Raw genomic sequence first — 21,798 nt, forward strand, 5'->3', positions numbered from 1 at the left:
ATTCTGTCATCATATACTCACCCTTGAGTCATGCAAAATCTGTATGAGTTTCTTCTGTTGAACACAAAAGAGTTTTGGTAACCAAACAGTTGTTGGTCACCATTGACTTCCATAAGCAAGTAAATTGGGCCCATCAACTATACCCACTTTCTTTTAAATGTTCTCAAAAAGATATTCATACAGGTTTGGAACAGCTGGACCTGGTACCTGGAGAGCCTGAGATTACATATTTGACATGTAATGAGTGAAAGAAAGAATGCAAAATTAAGGTAAATGTGAGCAGAACATTTTTATTGTGCATCATTTCCAGTCAAACTGTAATTTTGTTGTCCATATGTTGGAGATTGAAGAAACTTAGTTGTTAATGAAAGAAACGTTACAAATGCTGAGATGGAGACACACATGGGATCACATAACAATATTAAAATGATATATAAATATTTGCAATTATGATAAAACGTTTTCTGATCTCATCCCTGCAGATAAGGCCTCTAATCCATGAAGTGTCAAAGATAATTTAACCTTTACGTTCTGTGTGAGGTATGAGAGAATTAGATAGTTTAAATCAGTAGTGCTCAACTGGTTGATTTGACTTTATGTAGGCTACCGTCTCACTTTACTTAACATACATTTTATAATACATTGTATTTATACACATTGTAAGAATATTACCGATGAATAAACAATATAAGGCAAGGCTTTTAAATAAAATTCCAAACTATTTTTGTTAAATTTAGTAAATTGGTATGAGCCACAGTCATTTACAGAATGACAATTAAAATAAAGTAGCATTTTGGGATTACGGGAACAGTTGCATGGTGCACAATAAAATTAACATATGGACATTGATCTTGCTGAACAGAATGAACATCGTTGCCAGCAAATCCTTCTAACACTTCTAGGTACCAGCTACGTAATGTATTGGTGCTTTTTAGCAATTTAATGATGAATTAACAACAACATTGCATACTCGTAGTTTCTTTTGCGCTTTATTTATAATGTAGTGACGTACAGCGCGCGCCGCCGCATTTGCGCGTGGAATTGAAGTGCGCGCGCTACGAAGTTCGTTAGAATCATGACTGACTGCATATACTGAATTGGACAACGCATTTTGCCTTGGGCACTATGAGTGGAAAATAATACGTTGAATTTTAATGCATAATTTACAGAACTGCAGTCTGCTCAGCAGAATATTAGAGGGTAAAGAACATGAAACACAATAGAATATGAAAGGTTATTGTATAATTTAATCTCCATTTGACAGGACATCAGGAATACTTCTTTTGCCTCGGCTTCTGTGACATGAGCTATTGCAGTTTCAAAGTTTAACACAAGAGGGTGACAGCAGACTACCGCTTCCGAGCTCAAACCGGATCATCCAGAAGGGAGTTTCACAGATTCTGTTCAGTTGCAACTGAAGAAAAACATTTATTTCCAAGACACAACAACAGACATCAAGTTTGACTGTTTTATTATTTCATTTGATCATTTTCTCCAACCCAAAGACAATAATACACAGCATAAGTCTAAAATATCCATGTCATTTTCATCCATCACAAATTCTTTTCAGTCCCAACACTCATTCCTCGAGGACATGGGACTGATTCAGTTCAGCATGTCAGACTCATTGGGGTCGTCCGGCCCTCCTGCACAAGGTCAGATGTGGTTGAATAGCAAGTGTAAAATATCTGAGAGGGGCATGTATAGATACACTTCAAAAACAACCGATACCTTTACAGATTACAAAGGGATTCTGATGGAGAAGGCAATCGTCCAAGCATGTGATACAGTGTCCACCTGGTCAAACAGTTACACCCAAACAAATGATGCTCAATTCCCCCTGACTGACCACTTCCAGCTCAACGAAAATCTGCTTCTCAATGAAGATTAATGGAGAATCAACAGCATATTTCCAAATCTACAAAGGTCTGTGCATGTAGCGCAAGATATAGTGAACAGTGGTGACTTAAGAATTGAAACTTAGCTTGCATTACCTCAGGAAGTTTACATAAAGAGTAGAAATGACAATATTTACATTGCTTTTTTTTTTTTCACATGCGGCTGAAAAAAAAAAATCATTGTTTGGTGTTGGGAAGCTTGCTGAGAGACTTGGCAAGTTTACAGTTGGAAATGTTGCCCTCTTCAACACACAATCACCATTGCCTGACAAAGTAGTGTAAAAAGCAGCATGATTGGAAACCGTTGTTTTTAAACTTCTCTTGCGCAGTGCGATTCCATAGCTATTTACTATTGTCATGCACCTCACGCCTGCAGGCCGCCGTTTAATGTCCCACCCACGCATTAAGTTCACTCAAGAGTCATCGAAACACTCAGGGACGAGGCCATGATTTCACACCAGGGCATTTTATCTGAAGCCGTGCCTAAACTCCATGTGCTTCAAAAAGACTGTTTGGGAATATTGGTCAGATGTGCGAGTCTAAAACCCATTTAAATACCAGTGACGTGGTTTATGGGAAATCTTTAACTATACTTTGGATTTAAGCTTACCTCCACATATCAATGTTACTATAAATAGGTCTGAAGGAAGTTCACGTTGTTCAAAACCTGTATGACTTTCTTCGGTGGAATACAATGAAAATCAATGGGGTCCGATCTGGTTTTGGACTCAATCGTCAAAATATCTCATGTACTACAAAAGAAAGTCAGTCATACAGGTTTGGAACAACATGAGGGTGAGCAAATAATGACAATTTTTATTTTTTGGGGTGAACTACCCCTTTAAATCACATTATTATATCTAAAAAACTGGGAAGAACGTTAGAAAGAAATGAGCTCCAGGCCACAATATCGAGAGGAGAAATTACATCTGTGTCTATATGCAGCATTTCCTTCTTTCTTTCAGTAGTACATGACTGCGATACACATCTACTAAAAACAAATGTGAACTCAAGATCGTGTGCACATTACACCCCCCCTAACTGAACGTCATAGGTCTTCCAATGGGATTTTTATTTGATTTGATCTTTTTTATGCGTTTTACAATTATATACAATATACAGGCAGCACATAGTACATTTTCTTTGCAATAAACAATCAATCAATCAAACAGATAAGTTGTTAAATTAGACTATTTTCTGAAGGAGAGCTTCAAACATTATACACTGTGCAGTACTGAAAGGAAGTCCTAGAAAATGGGATCTTAAAAAGGGATGAAAAGAACAAGCCGATGCATCTTAAAAGCCCTCAGTACTGTATGTACAGAAAAAGCCAGGAAATCGAAAGAAGCGCAACAAAAAGACAGACAAAGCAGCTAATAGAATCAAGTCGTTTTTCTCCATATACATAACATTGCTAAAATATATTTCCCAAGCCCAAAAAGAACACCTTGATTTGGTCACCAGACTTGGCGAATGTAATTATGCAAAGTGATGAAGATAAAAAAAATGAAGAGCAGCGAAAGATGACGTGAGGGTGCGGACGCTAAGGGTTTCCACCGAACATTTCAATGACTCGATGAAGCAGTAAGTACTCTTTCAAGTTGACAAAGATGAACAAAAAAAGAGAAAAAAAAGACGACAATGTGAGGTATATTCGGGTTAATGTTGCGAACTGCCTTTGGAAGCTGTAAGAAGAGACAGCCTGCACACGCACTTGATATCTGAGTTAAGACGCCCTTCTGAATGAGAACTCGAATGAAATGACAGCTAAACAAAAAACGTCCTCTACTCTTCAAACATCACGTTCTTGCTCTTCCTGTAACGATAACCGCTCACCTCGCAGGCGTCTGAGGGTTTTCTTTTAACCGTTTATGTCAAAGGCACATTGCTTCAAATCAGGCAATTCTGTACTTCAAATCACTGCAGAAAGTCAAAACAACAAAAGAAAACAAACAAAAAGTCCATTCAGTGCATATAACTACATTCAGGAAGGCCTTATATTCATAGTCTATATTTACAGCATCTATGCTGACCATAACTTTCTTATAGATCGCAGGGCCTTTATTTGTTAATTTACTGAAAAAAAAAAATCAATTTTAATTTTAAGATCACACTGTCCAACTACATTTTTAATATGATTCAATCTTTAAGGATTGTGCTAAAATCAAACTTCTTTAGTGTAAGCTATTTTCAATCTATGTAAATGCATTTCAATATTTAAAAAAAACAAAAACAATACAAGAACACACCATCTGTGATGAGTAGAGGCAAACAAACTAACTATATGCCGAATTAAGAGTTTTGGGGAAATGAGTCCAGCTTCGATGATGCAAAACTACTGGGTGACGTAATGCATAGAGACAGTAACAAATAAAAACTCTCAAACTCCCATCTTCTCATCCACTAAACACAACTCAAGTTTACCTCGAATGGAAACGCTCCAGTTTTTAAAAAAAACTGTCCTGCTTAAAAAGAATAAATCACGACTCAAGTTATTTGAACTTGTCTATTCATGATGATTCACGTGATGAAGGCTAAGCACTTCTTGACAGATCTGTTAGTGTGTACATTACAGCTGGCAGACAATGTGCCGAACGTTGGAGCCACAACATAGCTTGTATCCGGAGCATTCATCTGGTATACTTTATTATAGGACATTAGATCAACCTTACACGAAAATTAAGAAATGCCATGTACAATGAACGATAATTTAAGGCGCCATCACAACACATATTCCTCTTGATTCTGAAATGCTTAAGGTGCAAATGTTCAGACTTTGCAATTTATTATGTATGTTTTTTTTTTCCTCCTTAAAATAAACCAAACCCATTAACAAGATTAAAAACATGGAAAATTCAAACAAAACAGACAAATCAAACAAGCAGCTCCTTTGTATAGTGGCCACGAGTGACGTTTTTCCCCAGTGTACGGGCCCTGGGCGGCAGGGTGAGCCGGGGTGTGGGAGGAGTGCACTATAGTGAGAGGATAAGTGGGAGTGCACAACGTTAAGTGCAAGTGTGAGTATGGACATTTTGCACTAATCCCGAAGCAGAGAGAAAGGACAGATGGGCAAAAAAACAAAAAGATATGCATTCAGATATTTGTGATTTTTCTTCATCATTGTCGCTGTAATCGTCATCATCATTAGTCTTCATACCATCAACTCTTGACTGTGTCAGGAAGATTCCACTGCTTCCCATGCAACCCCAGGGCAGCGATCTGTGGTGATGTCACGGGGGATCATTTGGGAATGGGGAGGGGACATCTTTCCCATAGTTCCCTTGCTGGGGGTCTTTAAGATTGAGAAGGGTAGCAAATCACTGCCAGGACTGAGGGGGGAAATTGTTGACCTCGGCCAGGTCTTGTACAGGAGAGCCTTTGTGAGTGTATGTCAGCTTGATCCGCATTCGCAACTGTTGCTAAAACAAAAGAGGAAGTCAGGCACATGCGGAAGCAGATATGTGCAATTACATAACATGTAAATATCAGTCACAGAGATATGGGCTGGATAAAAAAAGGGGGGGGGGGGGGGGGGGGGATTTCCTAATAAAAATTGAGACCTTCAGGTTTGCTGTGCTTGTTTGTATTATATATGACTATATAATAATAGCCTAATAATAATAATAAAAATGGTTTATTACTAAAAAAAAAACAACAAGAAAAAATAAAAATAAGAAATATTATTATTGTAATTTCACTGTAATTTATTTCAGTTTTATTCTGATAAATCATGCAGCCCTGTGAAAAACATTGACTTCAGCACAACTAGCCTAATCAGATTGTTCTCACACATTTGTTTTCAAACTTTAAAAACCAACGTCTCACAGGCTGATTTTTCAGTATTAAACTTCATTTCCATTGTTGCATGACAGAGGGAGGCCGTTAACATAGATTGAAACTTTTTCTCTGTAAATGCAAAAGCACATGTGCTGTTGTGGTGGTTGTGTTGCAGTGTGTTTCTAGGTGCTCCTAGACTTATGACAGCCTAGAAGTGACAATTACACATTCAGAAGGTAAAGTCACTCCATGAATTCTAATTCAATTTTGATTGTTTGCACAGAACTTGTAATCTTATATAGCCAATTCATGACAGGGAATCTGAGAAAAATGACTAATCAAGGTGACATTTCAGAAAAACAATTGGTAGGTGTGACACCCTTGACCTGATTTGAATCAGCTAGTGAGGCGCCAGCTTAAACTTAACCCATCAAAGTCACTGAGATGTGACATTTCCTCCTATTCTTAAACCAAGATAAATAATGGCTGCCACAGGCTTTTTAAGGCAAACTTTCAATTCCAGGGTAAAATTATTCAACTTTACAAAGCTCCAATATTGATCAGAATTCTGAAGCAGTTTCAGGACATATGACAGATCTCTGAAGATCTACTGCAATAGTGTGGCCTGGGCTCACAGCAATGTTTTACCTTTTGTGGGTTGAGAACCCTGATGACCTGCGTGACGCTTCCCTGGTTGACTGCAGGAACTACATTACTGCTGGGGGACAGAAGCTGCAGCTGGAATGTCTAAAAACACAAACAAACGTTTGGTAATTTTTGCTTCGGCCAAATACTTAAAATTAGACAGTCACATATATGCTTGCACAACTACATTCCTATATTAAAAGTAATTTGGTCATATTTTGACTGAATGCATCACTTTCAAGCATTAATTGGCTGCATTATAAGACTGCAGGGCATATGCAGAGTTTTAAAATCAATTTTAAGACTTTCTTGCTTGGGACGGACTTTTTTCCGTCCCCATGCTTGGGACGGGCCTACGTATAACCATAAATATAACCATAACCCATACAATCTCAAAAGGGCTTTTCACACTGCGCTTAATCCGGTGTCATTCTAAGCCCTGCTTTTAACCCCAGGAAAGTTCACACTTATTTTAGTGGGGTTAGCACCACTTTTTACTGAGTGAATTAAGACTTTTGTTATTCCATTTAAGATTTTTAAAGGTGCAGTAAGCGATTTCTGAGAAACGCTGTTGAAAATGTAAATCAACACCTAAAAGTATTTTCTGAATATTTGCTAGATGTTGTTTTTTTGTGTGCAAAAAAAAAAAGAAAAAAAAAAGGGTCCTGACGGTAAGTGGATCGACAGTAGAGGGCGTATAGTCTCATAATGGGGAAAGAGAGTGTGTAAGTGAGTGGGACATTTGTAGAAAGAGATGGCTAAAACATTACCAAAGAGGAAAAGGTCAGAGGTCTATAATTGGAAGAAGGGTTACAAATCAGACAAGAGAGATGCAGGATGGCCTGAAAACGGACGACGAGGTTCCTTTGTCTTTTGCTCCATCCTTGAGTAGCATTGTTTTTTGCCATGTTTCACAGAACCAAGATATGCTGTTCAATCAAAGCTGAGTCATCCATACTTGTGTGAGCTATCTGATGCGGAAGCTGTTAGTGGTTGCCTGTGTTGCATGGCATGTTATCTATTTTTAGGATTTTGCATAATTAGCTGGGTTACCCAATTAGAGGGGAAAAAACGAACAAACCTTTGGTACTGCAGCCTGGAACACAAAGTCTGTCATGTCAGCCTCGGTGGAGTTGGTGGCGTGGATGGTGATAACTGCAATATTGGGATTGGGGTTGGCCCTCTCGAATGTGAACTCAATTTTCAGACCGTTTTTGTTGTACGCCGTCATTGGCGGAATGCCTGCAAGAGAGAAACGGTTATGATAATTGCTTTGCCCTATTTTGCATTAATCATTATGATGAAATTTAATGTAAGCTCACCCGCTGCAATGTCATTGAAAAGGGGCTGCGAAGAGAGACCATCCAAAAGGAAAGGGGGCTGGGACATGGGTACAGAGGGAGCAGGGGTGGGGGTTGGACCACCTAAGGAGTGAGAAGGAACACAAAAGGTTTGAGTAGGGTTTCACCCAAAAATAAAAATGACTGGTGAAGGAAAGTAATTCGGGGTTCGGACCAAATTGAGGATAAGTAAATTACTAGGACAGATTACAGTACATTTTTTTACTCTTTTTTTTTTTTTTTTAATTTTTTATCTCAAATAAAACCACACAGAGAACCCTGACAGTTGGTATATAATAATATTAAAGGTTAACAACTGCTTTGTATAAATATTCAAATAGCAAAAAAGGCAGTTTTTCCTAACAATTGGTTTGTAATAATTTAACTATAAATTAGTTACTACTCTAATTACTTTCTTTGAAATATAAACATTTAAACAGCGGGTGCAAAAAATATTTAATGACAGATTTATTCAAACATACATTAAATATTAAAGAACAGGTTAAATAAAAATATAATGAATATGAAATACAGTGCAAATATTTAGCAAAACACTCCGTAGAGTTTGTTTTTCTGCAGTTGAAACACGGATTGAGCCATGATACATTTCGATGTTCACTATCTTTCAATGCACCTTCTGTCCATGCATGTTTATTTTATGCTATAACTAGTAGTAGAGAGGAAGAGATGATCGATTCACATTATTGTTTGAATTTCGTACTATAATTGGCAGAATTTGTAAGCTGAGAATAGGGCTGGACGATTTTGGCTAAAATCATAATCGCGATTAATCGAACAGGTTACGATTATTGTACGATTATTCAAAAAAAATTCTTTCTCATGTGTCACTGGCAAGGCTTATACTGTAAATATGTTCACGGTTATTTTTTTTTTAATGAAAGAATGCATAATCCTATCTTTGTGATTCTAAAATAAGGAAACGCACAGATAGCTTTTAATGCTTACTTATTAAATATTTCAAACAATTGAATCAAACAAAGCATACAATGCTTGAAATAAAAACGTCTTATAAAAAAGTGATTAAGTTTTAATGCAAAAAGAAAGTTTCCTAAAAATGTAGAAAATAGTTCTTTTTGTAAACAAAATAAATTATTGTAAATATTGCCATCTTAAAAGTAAAATATAACTTGTATAAAACTAAAAAAACTAATCCTTTTCATATGGTGTAGCATTTGTAAATGCTTGTGTTATCGAAACCTGCTTTGTGGAGTGGAGGCACTTGTTGCTGGGCGTTTGTCAGTCTCTCTCTTTTTTCGCGTGTTTCTTTGGTACAAGCGGCTCCTGTTGCTGAGTTGACTCAGTGTTTGAGTTCCCTTACACACAGAGATTCCGGAAAATACACGGATAAAGTGGCCCGGGTTCGTTTGACTTTGGTTCATTCACACTGCCAGTGATTTTCTGGAATCAAGAGTGCGTTCACACAGACACACACATCCCGCAAAGACACGTGAGATGTCCAAGCGGCGTCTATAGTTTGTTTATGAGCTGCGATTTTTCTCGAGAAACCACGCTTGTGCATTTTTTTTCTCTGATTCGATCATAAACTAGCGCATTACGAACCGTTTCACGCTGGCGAACGATCCCTGCTTAGTGCCATCATTACGACACGGCATTCATTACGGCTTTTGTTCACACAGCGCGCGTTCCGGGACTGAACACGGCAATGTTACTATGTCCCCAACCTGGCATCAATCCAGGGCCGTGCTTGTGTTCACACAGAAGGTGTTTGTTCTGGCAATTTCCCGGGATCAACGCGCTGTATGAAAGGGGCTCATGTTGCTTCAATGTCGCAGACTGGACGGGGCGGAGTTACGTGACTACACACGCGGTAATATGTTTTAAGGGGAAAGTACATTAAAACACAGTGGGCGGAAATATTAATAGGATTAAAAAAACGAAATAACCGACATGGTAAAATTACGTCGGTTATAGGCTCTGAATTTCGGTTTCGATTATTTTTCGATTAATCATCCAGCCCTAGCTGAGAATTTGTTTTATATAAAAAGTAACAAAGCTTATTGTGCTTTATTGGATGGGAGGCACGCAACAAATAAAGTTTAGTTCACACATAAACTGAAAACAGCATATACTGGAAATTAAGATTTGATATCAGTTCATCAAAATGAGAATAGAGTCCTATAAATAAGACATTTTATTTTTGGGTGAACTACTACTTTAAGGACTAAATGACAACACTGAAGTCAGTGCTCTAAACATGGAGAGACAGGAATAGCAGGATGTGAATTTGGTACAGAACAGCACAAGTGTACCTGTCAGAGAAAGGTCGCCCAGCAGATCCAGCAGTTCTCCTCCAGCTGATGCAGGCTTTGTGGGAACAGTTGTTTGGATAACAGGTACCACATCATTACCTCCGAGTAGATCTAATAAATCATTTGCCTGAAAAACAGGAAACAGACCATTAGCTTAAATATTTCACAATGGCTAAATATCCCTCTTTATCTGCTCAACCATACCGGAGAAATTTTTTCATTATTCTAGTACAGAGGTTCTCAACCCATTGCTAATGACCCCACCGCGCTACACATTTTGGATATCTCTCTTATCTAGCACACCTCATTCAACTCATCAGATCGTTACTGGAGCACTCAGTGAACTAAACTGCCATTGTGTTTGAATTGCCAAACAGCAGCATAAGGAATTAATTAAATGAAGAATGTACTTATTACCCATGGATGAGGTAAACTATGTGGACAAAAGTTTTGGGACACCTGACCATTACACCAACAGGGACTTTAATGACATTGCATTTTAAATACATTAATTTGGAGTCTGTCCCCCCCCCCCTTTGTAGCTAGAACAGCTTCACCTCTTCTGGGAAGGCATTCCACAAGATTGAGTGCTTCTGTGGGAAATTTTGTCCATTTATCCAGTAGAGCATTTGTGATGTCAGGCACTAATGTAGGACGAGAAGGCCTGAACTCGCAATTTCCGTTCCAGATCATCCCAAAGGTGTTCGATGGGTTTGAGGTCAGAGCTCAGTTTGGGCCAGTCAAGTTTTCCCCACCAAACTCATCCAACCATGTCTGTATGGACCTTGCTTTATTGCACTGGGTCAAGGTCATGCTGGAATAGAAAAGGGTCTTCCCATGGTCATGCTGAAGCATTAAGATTTCCTTTCACCAGAAGTACAGGGCCTAGCCTAACCTCTGAAAAACATCCCCATACAAATATCCCTCCTCCACCAAACTTTACAGTTGGTAAAACTGTAACATCCACCAAACTCCAACATGCCCATCAGAAAAGCGTGATTTGTCACTCCCCCACACAAGCCTCAACTTGTCAACAAGTCTGTGATTTTACTTTGCTGCTATTCCTTATCACTTCCATCCAATAATACAAAGTTTTCCATGGAAACTAACATGGATACAATTTTACTAACTGGCTTATTGCAAAAGGCTAGGTGCTTGATTTTATACACCTGTGGCAATGGGTTTGATTGAAACCCCTGGATTCAAGAATTTACTTTTGTCCATATAGTGTATGTTTTTTAGTTTATATTCTTTCCCAGACACATTACATTCACCATGTTGTCAGCCTTTTGATCCCATTCTATGACCCATAACATACTAACCACAAAAAGCACAGCTATTGTTCTGGAAGTACAATTTAACCATGAGGAATGGCGTTCTTGGTTCCTAAAATACTTACATTTGAGTTCCCCTGCTCACAGCTCTTTGCAAATTTTTATTTTTCTAATCTGGCAACCCCTCATCTCCCATGGGATAATGAAATAGCCAATAAATTGTGTGTCATGTATACTGGGTTTTCAGTATCTACTCGTTTGACATTGTATTTGCTTGTGTATGAGGGAAGTACACAGATTCAGAGGCTGAGTACACTGTCAGATTATTGAGATGCCTAAAATGTGCATTGAGTTGGTTGAGAAACCTTGCTCTAGAAAACTCACCTGACTGACTGGTTGAGTGATGCTGGGCAGGTGTTTTGTGTCCAGTATGGTTGATTCTGTTTCCCCATTGGTCTGCGCAATCTCTGATGGGCCATTAGTGGCTGTTTTCTCCATGATAGGCATTCGCTCTAGTAATGCAGGTCTTCATGGGAAAGATAAAGAGATAAGGTTATGACAAGAAACAAGAGCTAGGGGTGAACTATCAAATATAAAAAGTGACTGGCTGTTGAAATTGAGACAAACATGAGTCTGGAACTGTAGGTGATCTTTTACCTCATGTGATCATATTTTTTGAAAAGTGCATTATATTCCACAGCTCTCTGTTGCAGCTCCACGTCTATGCTGCTGCCATATATTGACACCACTTTTTTGATTCGACTGCAGGGCAAAATGAAAATAAAATGGAAGATCATTGCCTCATCCGTTTGGGGACACAAACTCATTTCAAGAAAATATATCCCTGTATCAAAAGTGAGTATGCTTAAAACCAGTAAAACAAGTATGCTTACTTCACACTGCTGAAACGGGTGGATAGCTTCATGATAGCAGTCAGAGAATAACCTCTCGTTACAGGGGTGGACAAGTTAGAAACGAGGAGACCTTCTAAAACATCCAGGACCTCATCTTCAGAAACCTTTCAGATGAAATCAGAATGATAAAATTGTTCTGCCATTAAAATAACTGTGCATGTGTAGTTTGAAGTGCCTATGGGAGGCATTTACCTGAATAGGTTCCTCTTCCTCACACTGGCCTGAGACCAAAAGGTCTCCATATTCTCCTATGCACCAGGATGCCACCTGTACTAGAGGTTGCTATAGGAAGAAAAGTTTGAGTTAGTTCACACAGACATAATTCTGTCATCATTTAATTATACAATTGTCATTCCAAACCTGCATGACTTAAATTCTGTGTAAACTTTTTTCTTTATGTGTGTTTCACAGAAGTAACACTACAGATCCACGTGTGTACAGCTGGCTAATTAGAGTTCTGTAAACCAAGTCTGTATAAAAGGTCTTTGTGTATGAAATAGTTTGGAGGATGGCATTGAAGATCAAGGCATTGCTGCAAGTGCTCTCAGGTGAGAGTGCGTCCTTAGAGAGCATCATATTTTTGCTGAGATTGACGAAAGGCTGTAAAAGAAAGGCTGTGCAGAAAGCCCTTATATTAAGATGGTTTGGCCATGTTTTATGAAAATGACTACGTTGTGAATTAGGCAAAAAAAAACAAAGAATTTCTCCTATGCATACAAACACAAAATGGTCCATAGAGAATGAGGCTCAAAGTCTAAATGGAGCCAGATGCTTACAGTAGCTTTGTAATGTAAACTATTTTTAAGCTTGAATGACTTCACAAGAATTTAGGCACACAAGTTGCATAATCTTTTTTCAATAGTTCTCTGTCAACATATTCACTTTGAAATTACCAATTAAAAGTAAAATGAAGAAAACACAGTGTTAAGGTGATTCTAACCTGAGAGATGTCATCCAGGAGGGCTTTGTAGAGTCTCTGTACAGTGTAGGCATGCATCTCTACACTATTTGTAATGAGCTGAATGAGGTTGGGCACAGAGTCATCCCGGACGTAACTCCCTGCCTATAAAAGCAGACACAAGGGTATCAATTAACTTTGCCACTAAAAGGGAGCCGTTTCATACATTTCGACCTCAGAAAATGTGGTTCTGGACCTGAACAAATGGCCCTGGATTTGAACCAGGAACTGCTAACTTCAGGCCAGAGGGCAGGATAATTTCTGTAACAAATAACTGCAACTCAATCAGGAATGACTGCTGCAAAACTAGACCGAATTAAATTATAGTGGATGTTAAAATGTCCTCAAAACTCAAGATATTGTGTGTTTACTTGTGGGCAGGTTATGTTATAATTTTTCTCACGTAAAAGAGGTCTGCAGATTCCATGGCCAAGCACTGGCTTCAGTGTATCGAAATCATTTTGGTGGAACAAGGGTCTCACATGACACACACACGCGTCAGCGATAACAAGATTATTCTTTACAGTCTACAGTCAACATCATCAGCAGCACTGTTAAAAAAATATTGTCATTCAACAACATACTTTAAAAGTCGGCAATAAATGAAAATCCACCCAATTTTCTAATTGCATGTTGTAGATGTTATTTGAATGATTCCTCCGTTAATTTTTCATTTTTTTCTACCAAAATTTTTTGTAAATATGTCATCTTACGGTCATTGCGACAGACTTCTTTCTGGTGATGTATGCATAGGCCTGTCGCGATAATCAATAAATCAATTAATCGCACGATAAAAAAAATGAGCTCGATAATTTTTCCGGCCGCGATAATTTCTATTTGCATGCTTGTTTTGTTTTCCTCGTCTGTCTCTCTCTCTACCAAAGAGACTGGATGACAATATCAACGCTGACCGCCACACATTGATTTTCGAATGTTTTTTTTTATTATTATTATTGTTTTTTTTACTGAGCCTATTTACAATCGTATTTGATTGCAGAGCGTCGTAGTGCGTCCCTATCTCTCTCGCACGCTCTTTCACCCTCATATGAGCCGTCTATGGCTTAAATCAAACTTCATTCACGCACACATGAAACACTTGTCTTGCATACACAATAAGTAGTCAAACATACATCTATACTGCTGAATGCTCAAACAAATACATATGAAATGCACAACGACACACCTAAAGTCGCTAACGCAAATACACGCAAACTCTACACACGCGAGAACGAGATGCGCGCACACACAAACTCTCCACGCACATTTGAGACGCGCACGCTCATATGAGACGCGAGCGGGCGCACACACACAAAGTCGCGCACAAACTCAATGAGACGGAGCACACACACACAAACTCTCCGCGCACACTCATTTGAGACGCGCGCACAGACACACACACACAAACTAGTGCACATACTCATATGAGACGCATGCTCACACAGTACATGATGCATTTGATTCTCAGTGTGAACGGAAGTCACACATTGGTAAGTGCATTTTTTGTTAACAGAGACTGAGAGTCCATTGCTTCTATTGTTTTTGGTTGTTTTGTTCATTTAAATAGTCTTTAGAAATAAAAGTTTATTGATCTTTGAAAAGGTGTACCTGCATTATTATGCCATTATCATTATTTTAGATGAAAATGGTTTCAGAACGACAATATTATCGTTTATTATCAATATTATCGTTTATCGCAATAATTTCTTGGGACAATTATCGTCCAGCATAATCTGTTATCGTGACAGGCCTATGTATGCAAGACTTCTCCAATCATTTAGTCTTCTTAAACACCAACCTTACCCATATATCAAAATGCAATCAACAAACGATGCATAGAACCAAGCCCCCATTCTGCAGTTTGTCTTTTTTTAATAATCTATTTCGCTCGGATGTATATCACAATTAGAGGTCGACCGGTTCATCGGCAAAAATCCACACCGATAGTTGTTCCGGGTTGCGTCCGTTGCTGGAGTGGCTGAGAAGAGTGCGCTGTCATTACACCGTATCGGAGCGCTGAGAAGAGACTGCTGGCATTAAACAGAGCGAGAGCCGCCGAGAGTTGTTTACATTAACACGGGAGGCTGCACGCAGCACGGAGACCGCTGACACTTCAGATGTGCATTTAAAACACAGACAGTGAAATGGTATGAATACAGAACATTAAAGTAAATATTGCCATATCATTATAAAGTAATTAATTTGTTGACTAGACGCTGCATTAGCAGAGAAAGAACAGCAGTATGTTTGCTGTTGAGGCTGAGAGGACTAACATTAGTAGTGGCTAATGTGACAAAAACACACGCAAACCTGACCCAAATGTTTTTATATATTCATATACACACACACACAGGATATAAACTAATGGAAATAGATGGTAACAATTGCGACATAAAACATTTGGGTCAAATCTGATGAATAAATAAATATAAATAAATATAAATAAATATAAATAAATATATATATATATATATATATATATTCGATTTCAGTTCTTTTTTCCTAAGCAAAATACATATTTTGATAAGATAATCAAGTGTTCTAAAAATGGAAGCAAATAAAATAAAAATAGGTCTACATTTATGTAATTTTAATGCTCTGGCCTTTGCAGATATTTAAATATGGCCATCTTTAAGCATGACTCTTTGGATTTATAAAAAATCGTAACACTTTACAATAAGATTCCATTTTTAGCATTGACTAAGGTTAATAAATCTTGTAGAAGTATTATTCGTTTGTTAATTTCAACATTTACTAATACATTTTAAATTGAGTTTTAATTTTTGTTTTATCTGTTATTACCTTAAATAATGTACTATGAACGAACATGAATGACCAAGGTACAATTGTATTGCTCAAATATTAATACATGCAGTAAAAACATATATTGTATATTGCATAATGCATATAGTTCATGAAAGCTAGCTAATACATCCTTGTTAACAAATGGGACTTGTTACCTATTAAATTTAAATAGGTTTCTAGGTTACAGCTAAAGATACATATATTTGACCTATAATATTTTAATGTTTAAATTATTTTCTGTAGAGTATACTTATTTAATTTAACACAGTTTTTCTTGGGAGTGTGAGGTTGGTTTTTAATCCAGTATAAAAAATATCGGTCGAATAATCGGTTATTGGTATGTACGGTCAAACCTAAATATCGGTAAAATCCACTATCGGTCGACCTCGAATCACAATAAAGGAAAAAAGTCCCAATCGATATTTCCATTACATCACAACTTTAAATTTACATCAAGTGGTAAACTGAAATATTCATGCGTGATCTAGTTTAATAATAAGAGTAATTCAAGCAGAATATAAGGTTAAAAAATGAGATTATTTACCGTTGTCAAAACCCTCATAATGGTGTCTATGTGCCATCTTTTGGAGGGCGCATACCTGCAACAAACAAGTGTTAGTTATTTCTGCAATCCAGTAGACTAAAGCTCACAGACTAAAATATTAAATCAAGTCACTAAAGCAAAAAGCTTAAGTAAAACCCTTTAAACACTCTTAACCAAACTCTTTTTAGTACTGTCAGATAAAAAAAGTGTCAACAGAGTCAACTTCTGCCGATGGATCACTCATTTTATCATCACACAGTCATGAGTCACTCCACAAGTCACCCGAACAACTCTAGAAAACCTCTTTGCTTTTCAAGGACTTGGTTATTGAATTTGATCGGATCCACATTACTAAGCTTTTATAATATTTAAAAACCTCTAACAACAGTCTTCACAGTTTTAAAAGGGCTACAAGGACCTGCAACACGACTAGGGATGGAACGATTAAAGATTTTGTAAGTACGATTATTGTCTGAGAAATAATCACGATTTAACGATTATCATGCATCAATTAATTTCACAACACTATATGTATAATATCACATGAACACTCAACACTAGATTTTCATGTGTTATTTGGCACAACACAGTACAAAATTATAAAACTACAAACGATAATCAATCTCTTCCTTTGGAATTAAAGAGAAGTGCTTTGTAAACATCCAGCATTTTTCTTTTAAAATAACAAATTAAGTCAATGGCTGCAGGGCTCTTTGATTGAAATAGATCACAAAATGATTAAGTGTTTAGTTTGTTCTAAATTTATTTTCAACCTGAGGTAGAAAACTTGATAACATGAAAACAATATCTTGTTGGTATTTGACTTAAAAACAAATAAAGGGATAATAAATCCCAATGAAAATAAGAATAAACAAAGTATTTGGCTCTATTGAATTAAATGTAAGCTAAATATTAACTATGTATTTCTGTTAAAAGAAAACAAATATAGTCCACATGTTATCCACTCCAATATTATTGTACTTATTTTAATACTCTTCTTTAAATTATTAATCCAAATTTTACATGTGCCTTTAGAAAATCATCTATTATAATCTCATTATTTTGGTTTGTTTGTTTGAAGTTTAAGTAAAAATTATAGAAAGAAACTGAGAACATCTCTCATGTAGTGTTATTAATAACTGAAATGCAGTTAATTGGTAGTCCTAGAAGTCTACACGGCCCTGATCTTATGTTAGTGTTTTACACCGGGCATATTAAAACTACAAAGCCTAACATTTACAGGAGAAAGCAATAGGATATTAAGTTAAATGTTCACTGACTGAAACTCTTGAGAGCACGTCACATTCTGTTTTCCACAGACTTGGGTAACCAAAACATTCCGCTGTTTTTTGGTTGTTGTTTTTTTACGTTGCACTGAAAGCTGAAAGTTGCACGGCACGTTCTCCTTTTTCCAAAGCGCTAGGGCGGTTGCGCTCCGGAGGCGTCTGTCGTTGCTGTGTTGGTTCTTGTCACTTGACCTAAGGTGCGCTTGCGGCATTATGAAAAGTAGAGATGTTTTTATCTCGATGCGGCGCGCACGCGCTTGGAAAAAACGAGCGCGCCGCTTCCCTTATGAGCGCGCATGCCGCACGCTTACATTTGAAATAACGAACTTGAGCGCGCAAAAGACGCGATCTGTGAACAGGCCCTTAAGGCGTTTTTTCGGTGGAAATAGAGCGTCGCTGCTAGTCCCCCTGCCATAGTGGTTGACGAGCACGGCATTAAGCTGGTGTAACCTTGTTTTCGTTTGGTGCAAAAGTTCCGTTCCGTGCAGAACACTCGGTGTAGCATAGTCTTTACGATTAATTAACCGTGACGTTTTAAAGCGCGGTTAATTGTGAAATCCGGTAATCGCTGCATCCCTAAACACGACTGCTGCGAATCCATTCTTTCAAAATGGGAAATGCTGGCACTTCCTCTCAAATGATTTGCGCTTAACATGATTTACGTTTTCACAATAAACGGTCTTACTTCTCAGCAGCCAGAAAGATCCCTGATGCGCAGTCTGCTTTGAAATCAGGGTCACAGGAGTCCAGGAAATACAGAAGTTCTTTCATCATGCCCCGGATGTTGTTACCGTTGACCAGGGCAAAGCTCAGCTCCATTGCACGCCTGTGGAAGGACAAGTGTAAGCTGCAGGACTCATCCTCTTAAGCCATAACTGATATAAAATCCATACAGCCTTCACATAATTTACCTTTTAATGGACACATCAAGGTCTTTCAAGCAGTCCACAATAGTGCTTCGATGTCTCTGCACAGCATTGTGGTCAGTCTGCACAGTCTTCAGTAGAGATGTCAATGCCACATATCTGATCAGGGAGAGTAATAATGTCAAAGCCCTATCATTTTGACAATTTAGTCTAGTGTGGACAGCACATGAAATTAGCTTTTTTCAGTCCACAATAAAGCTGTACTCAGAGACAATGAGATCATCAATGTAACACTCAGACGATGGATCACTCAATATCTTCATCACGGAACAGCAATTTTGGAATATAACACTTTGATCAAAAGTCACAGACAAAACAAAACATACCTGATGTTTTTGTCATTGTTGAGAAGAAAACGTCCCAGAATGTTAATTGCTAAAACCTGTAATAAAATAAAATAATTTAATAATTTTCTGCAGATACCAGGGCTCCAGACTGCATTTTGTGACCCTTTTTCTTGCTGGTGCGAGTACATTTTGTTAAGAGTTCACACTGGTGCAACCACTACGTTGTCAAACTGATAAGAGCTGCCATTTCTGTTGCATATGAAAAACATCAAACGAAACAAAAAGCGGAACGAAACCGCGCTTTCGAGATGTGCAGCAGGGACAGTTTATCAGCTCGGACCAATATTAGACAGCGCAGTACTGATGGGAAGTTCAGATCATTTTACTGGCTCTTTGAGTCTCGTTCAGCAAAATGACAAATCTTTTTTCCAAGTCATTTCATTCATTTATAATCAGCAGAGTATAATTGAAATGTTACATGTAAATATCCAAATTCCCCAACACATCACATTTAGAATAAGAAAAATCTATAATGCAACCAAGGCCAAATTATGAGAAACAATAATTAATTGCTTAGCTGGGGCCGATCTTGATCAAGCAACACTGTTACATTTGAATTCACCTCAGTATTAATGACATCACTGCAAGATTTAGTGAGAAGCATTTGAATTCGGCAAAGAATTCTCTGTTATAAACCATATCTGATCAAACAGTGTTGACGTGGAAACCAGGAGAAACATTGTGCCATGAACAAACAAATTATAGAAGGCTTTTCAGTCCACAAATCACCAATTATTCACCATGGATTTAATGTAGTAACTGACTGTAAACATGGTATTGTGGCAGAAATAGTCAAATGTTTTTACAGTATTTATTGTGTTGTATAAGTGTTGTACAACCTTTTCTTTGAAGCATTTTTCAAGGACTGTCAAGTGCTTCACACTTTTTCCAGTTATTTTTAATGCGATAACCCAAATATTTTTATCTTTCTCTCTAAAAATTTGTTGTTAATAAAAGTTCCTTTTATTTGCATCTCAACTCAAGCTCATTGCGTTACTGTTAAAAATGCATTTCCAAGAAATAAATGCAGTATTATTAGTTACTGCAAAACAAGAGTCATTTAAAGGTGCCCTAGAATGTTTTTTTTAATTATTTTATAATGTTTCCTGGGTTACCCTTATAATGTTAGTATGTTTTTTAGATAAAAAATAATCATAATTCAGAAATAAATGGCATTTTTCCTAGCCTGCTTTTAGCCTCTGATTTGAACACTCTGTTTGAAGGGGCGTGTCTGCTGTGGGATTCAGTGTAACCGCGGCCACTGCTGTGATTGGCTGACATGCTTGCATATGAAATAGCTACGCATTAGATTCGAAACTCTCTCCCGAATACTTTTACTACTGCTATTATACGTTTTTACTATAACAGCTATCGAGATTAACGAATCGTGAGATCTTCTTAAAGTATTTCGATCTATTCCCATCACATAAAATGTTGCCGTGATGAGCATTGAGCAGATGACAGTGTGTTGATCGCGAGAATGAAGATCTTATCATTGCAAAACAGTTTCTGCACTCTCTAATGCTTTCACCAATGCAAACACGATGATGTAAATACAGTAAGAGCTTCGTTGTGCAGTAACGTGCGCCATTGATTTCATAACGAGTTTGGCAAGTGTCCAGATAAACTCGCGCTGTGTGGAAAGATTGTTCTTTGATCGCTTTCTGTATATAATTTGTTCACAATTTAAATACGATTATTTTCATCCTACTAAAAGAAACGATGTGAAGCTGATATTTTAGTCACTGGCTTGACTTACTGATGCATAAACAGTATTGAACGATTTTGAGAGAAAGATTACCTGTCTGAACTTGAACAATTACACATCAGAAAGTGTTGCTTGGTAGCTCGATCTGAGGCCAGCTCTGTATTGGCCCAAGTTGAGGAAACAGCCGGTGAAATGTTTGGAAATTTCCAGAGAAAATAAAATTAACCCATTGTTTCTTCAGAGGCTCAGATGAAGGAACTAAAAAATACTTCTGTGTTCATGTGTACATCCACACTGAGCAACTGCCATGCTTCGGCTGCGCAGTTCCGCCTGGCATTGAGGGCTGGCATTATGCAAATATTTGGAGGCGTACATATTAATGATCCCGGCTATTGCGTCACAGTCGGTATTGTGTGGAGAACCGACCGTTTTTCAGGGGTGTTTTTCATAAACGTGAATTAAATGAGAACGCGAAAACAGTCCAGTTTGAGATTCACTCTATGTCATGTCCATGCACTGAACTCTTGTTATTTGACTATACCAAGGTAAATTCAATTTTGAATTATAGGTCACCTTTAATGTTTAATTTACATTTATGATTAAAAATCCCCCCACCCCCCAGGAGCTACCGAATCAGGAGCTGGTGCCACCGTCTGTAGAACTTAATGGCACCGATGTTACTACTCTGAAATGTTAGTCTGGAGCCCTGAGACACCCTTTGAATATCAGGAAATTGAAAATCCACTCAGATTTCTGCGCAACACTCACCCTTAGTCCACTCTCTGATTTGATGTCCATAATAGTAAGAACAGTTTCGTAGAGGATAGCATTGCCTACATTTTTACTCGTCTCTGTGTTCGTTGCAACCTATTAAAAAATAATTTGATGGGAAATCTTTAGATGGTAGAAAGGAAAAGGTATGTGGTTATAAAGTGGATCTAAACACACTGCTTACCTGTGCAAGAATGTCATTCATAGCTTCACTAGAATCATCATCACCCTTTCCCAGAATTCTCAGTAGCCTCAATATACGCACCTTAAAAATGCCAAGAGACACAGTGTGAACCATTGCTTTAGTGTATAAAGAA

General features: G+C 37.7%; 1 protein-coding gene and 1 long non-coding RNA gene across 3 annotated transcripts in view; one reads left to right on the forward strand and one right to left on the reverse strand.

The window, feature by feature from the left end:
- The window catches only part of LOC143710738 (uncharacterized), a 172,697-nt gene that overhangs the window by 137,225 nt on the left and 13,674 nt on the right, over nt 1-21,798 (forward strand). The window lies entirely within an intron of this gene.
- Nucleotides 1,455-21,798, reverse strand: part of ap1g1 (adaptor related protein complex 1 subunit gamma 1) — a 40,181-nt gene continuing 19,837 nt past the window's right edge. The window contains exons 8-23 of one of the 2 annotated variants that reach the window (XM_077201850.1): nt 21,666-21,746; nt 21,479-21,577; nt 18,982-19,037; nt 18,641-18,754; nt 18,415-18,555; nt 16,444-16,498; nt 13,080-13,202; nt 12,332-12,421; nt 12,119-12,243; nt 11,883-11,987; nt 11,610-11,751; nt 9,952-10,078; nt 7,643-7,744; nt 7,402-7,562; nt 6,324-6,422; nt 1,455-5,317 (exon numbers count right to left, since the gene is read on the reverse strand). In XM_077201850.1, coding sequence (XP_077057965.1) covers nt 5,216-5,317; nt 6,324-6,422; nt 7,402-7,562; nt 7,643-7,744; nt 9,952-10,078; nt 11,610-11,751; nt 11,883-11,987; nt 12,119-12,243; nt 12,332-12,421; nt 13,080-13,202; nt 16,444-16,498; nt 18,415-18,555; nt 18,641-18,754; nt 18,982-19,037; nt 21,479-21,577; nt 21,666-21,746 — 1,722 coding nt within the window. In that variant the 3' untranslated portion in view covers nt 1,455-5,215. The remainder of the gene's footprint in view (nt 5,318-6,323; nt 6,423-7,401; nt 7,563-7,642; nt 7,745-9,951; nt 10,079-11,609; nt 11,752-11,882; nt 11,988-12,118; nt 12,244-12,331; nt 12,422-13,079; nt 13,203-16,443; nt 16,499-18,414; nt 18,556-18,640; nt 18,755-18,981; nt 19,038-21,478; nt 21,578-21,665; nt 21,747-21,798) is intronic. The other variant, XM_077201851.1, reaches the window with a different exon arrangement.

This window comes from Siphateles boraxobius, unplaced genomic scaffold (assembly GCF_051911475.1).
Source record: "Siphateles boraxobius isolate OS27281-9 unplaced genomic scaffold, OSU_SipBor_1 48, whole genome shotgun sequence".
Lineage (NCBI taxonomy): Eukaryota > Metazoa > Chordata > Actinopteri > Cypriniformes > Leuciscidae > Siphateles > Siphateles boraxobius.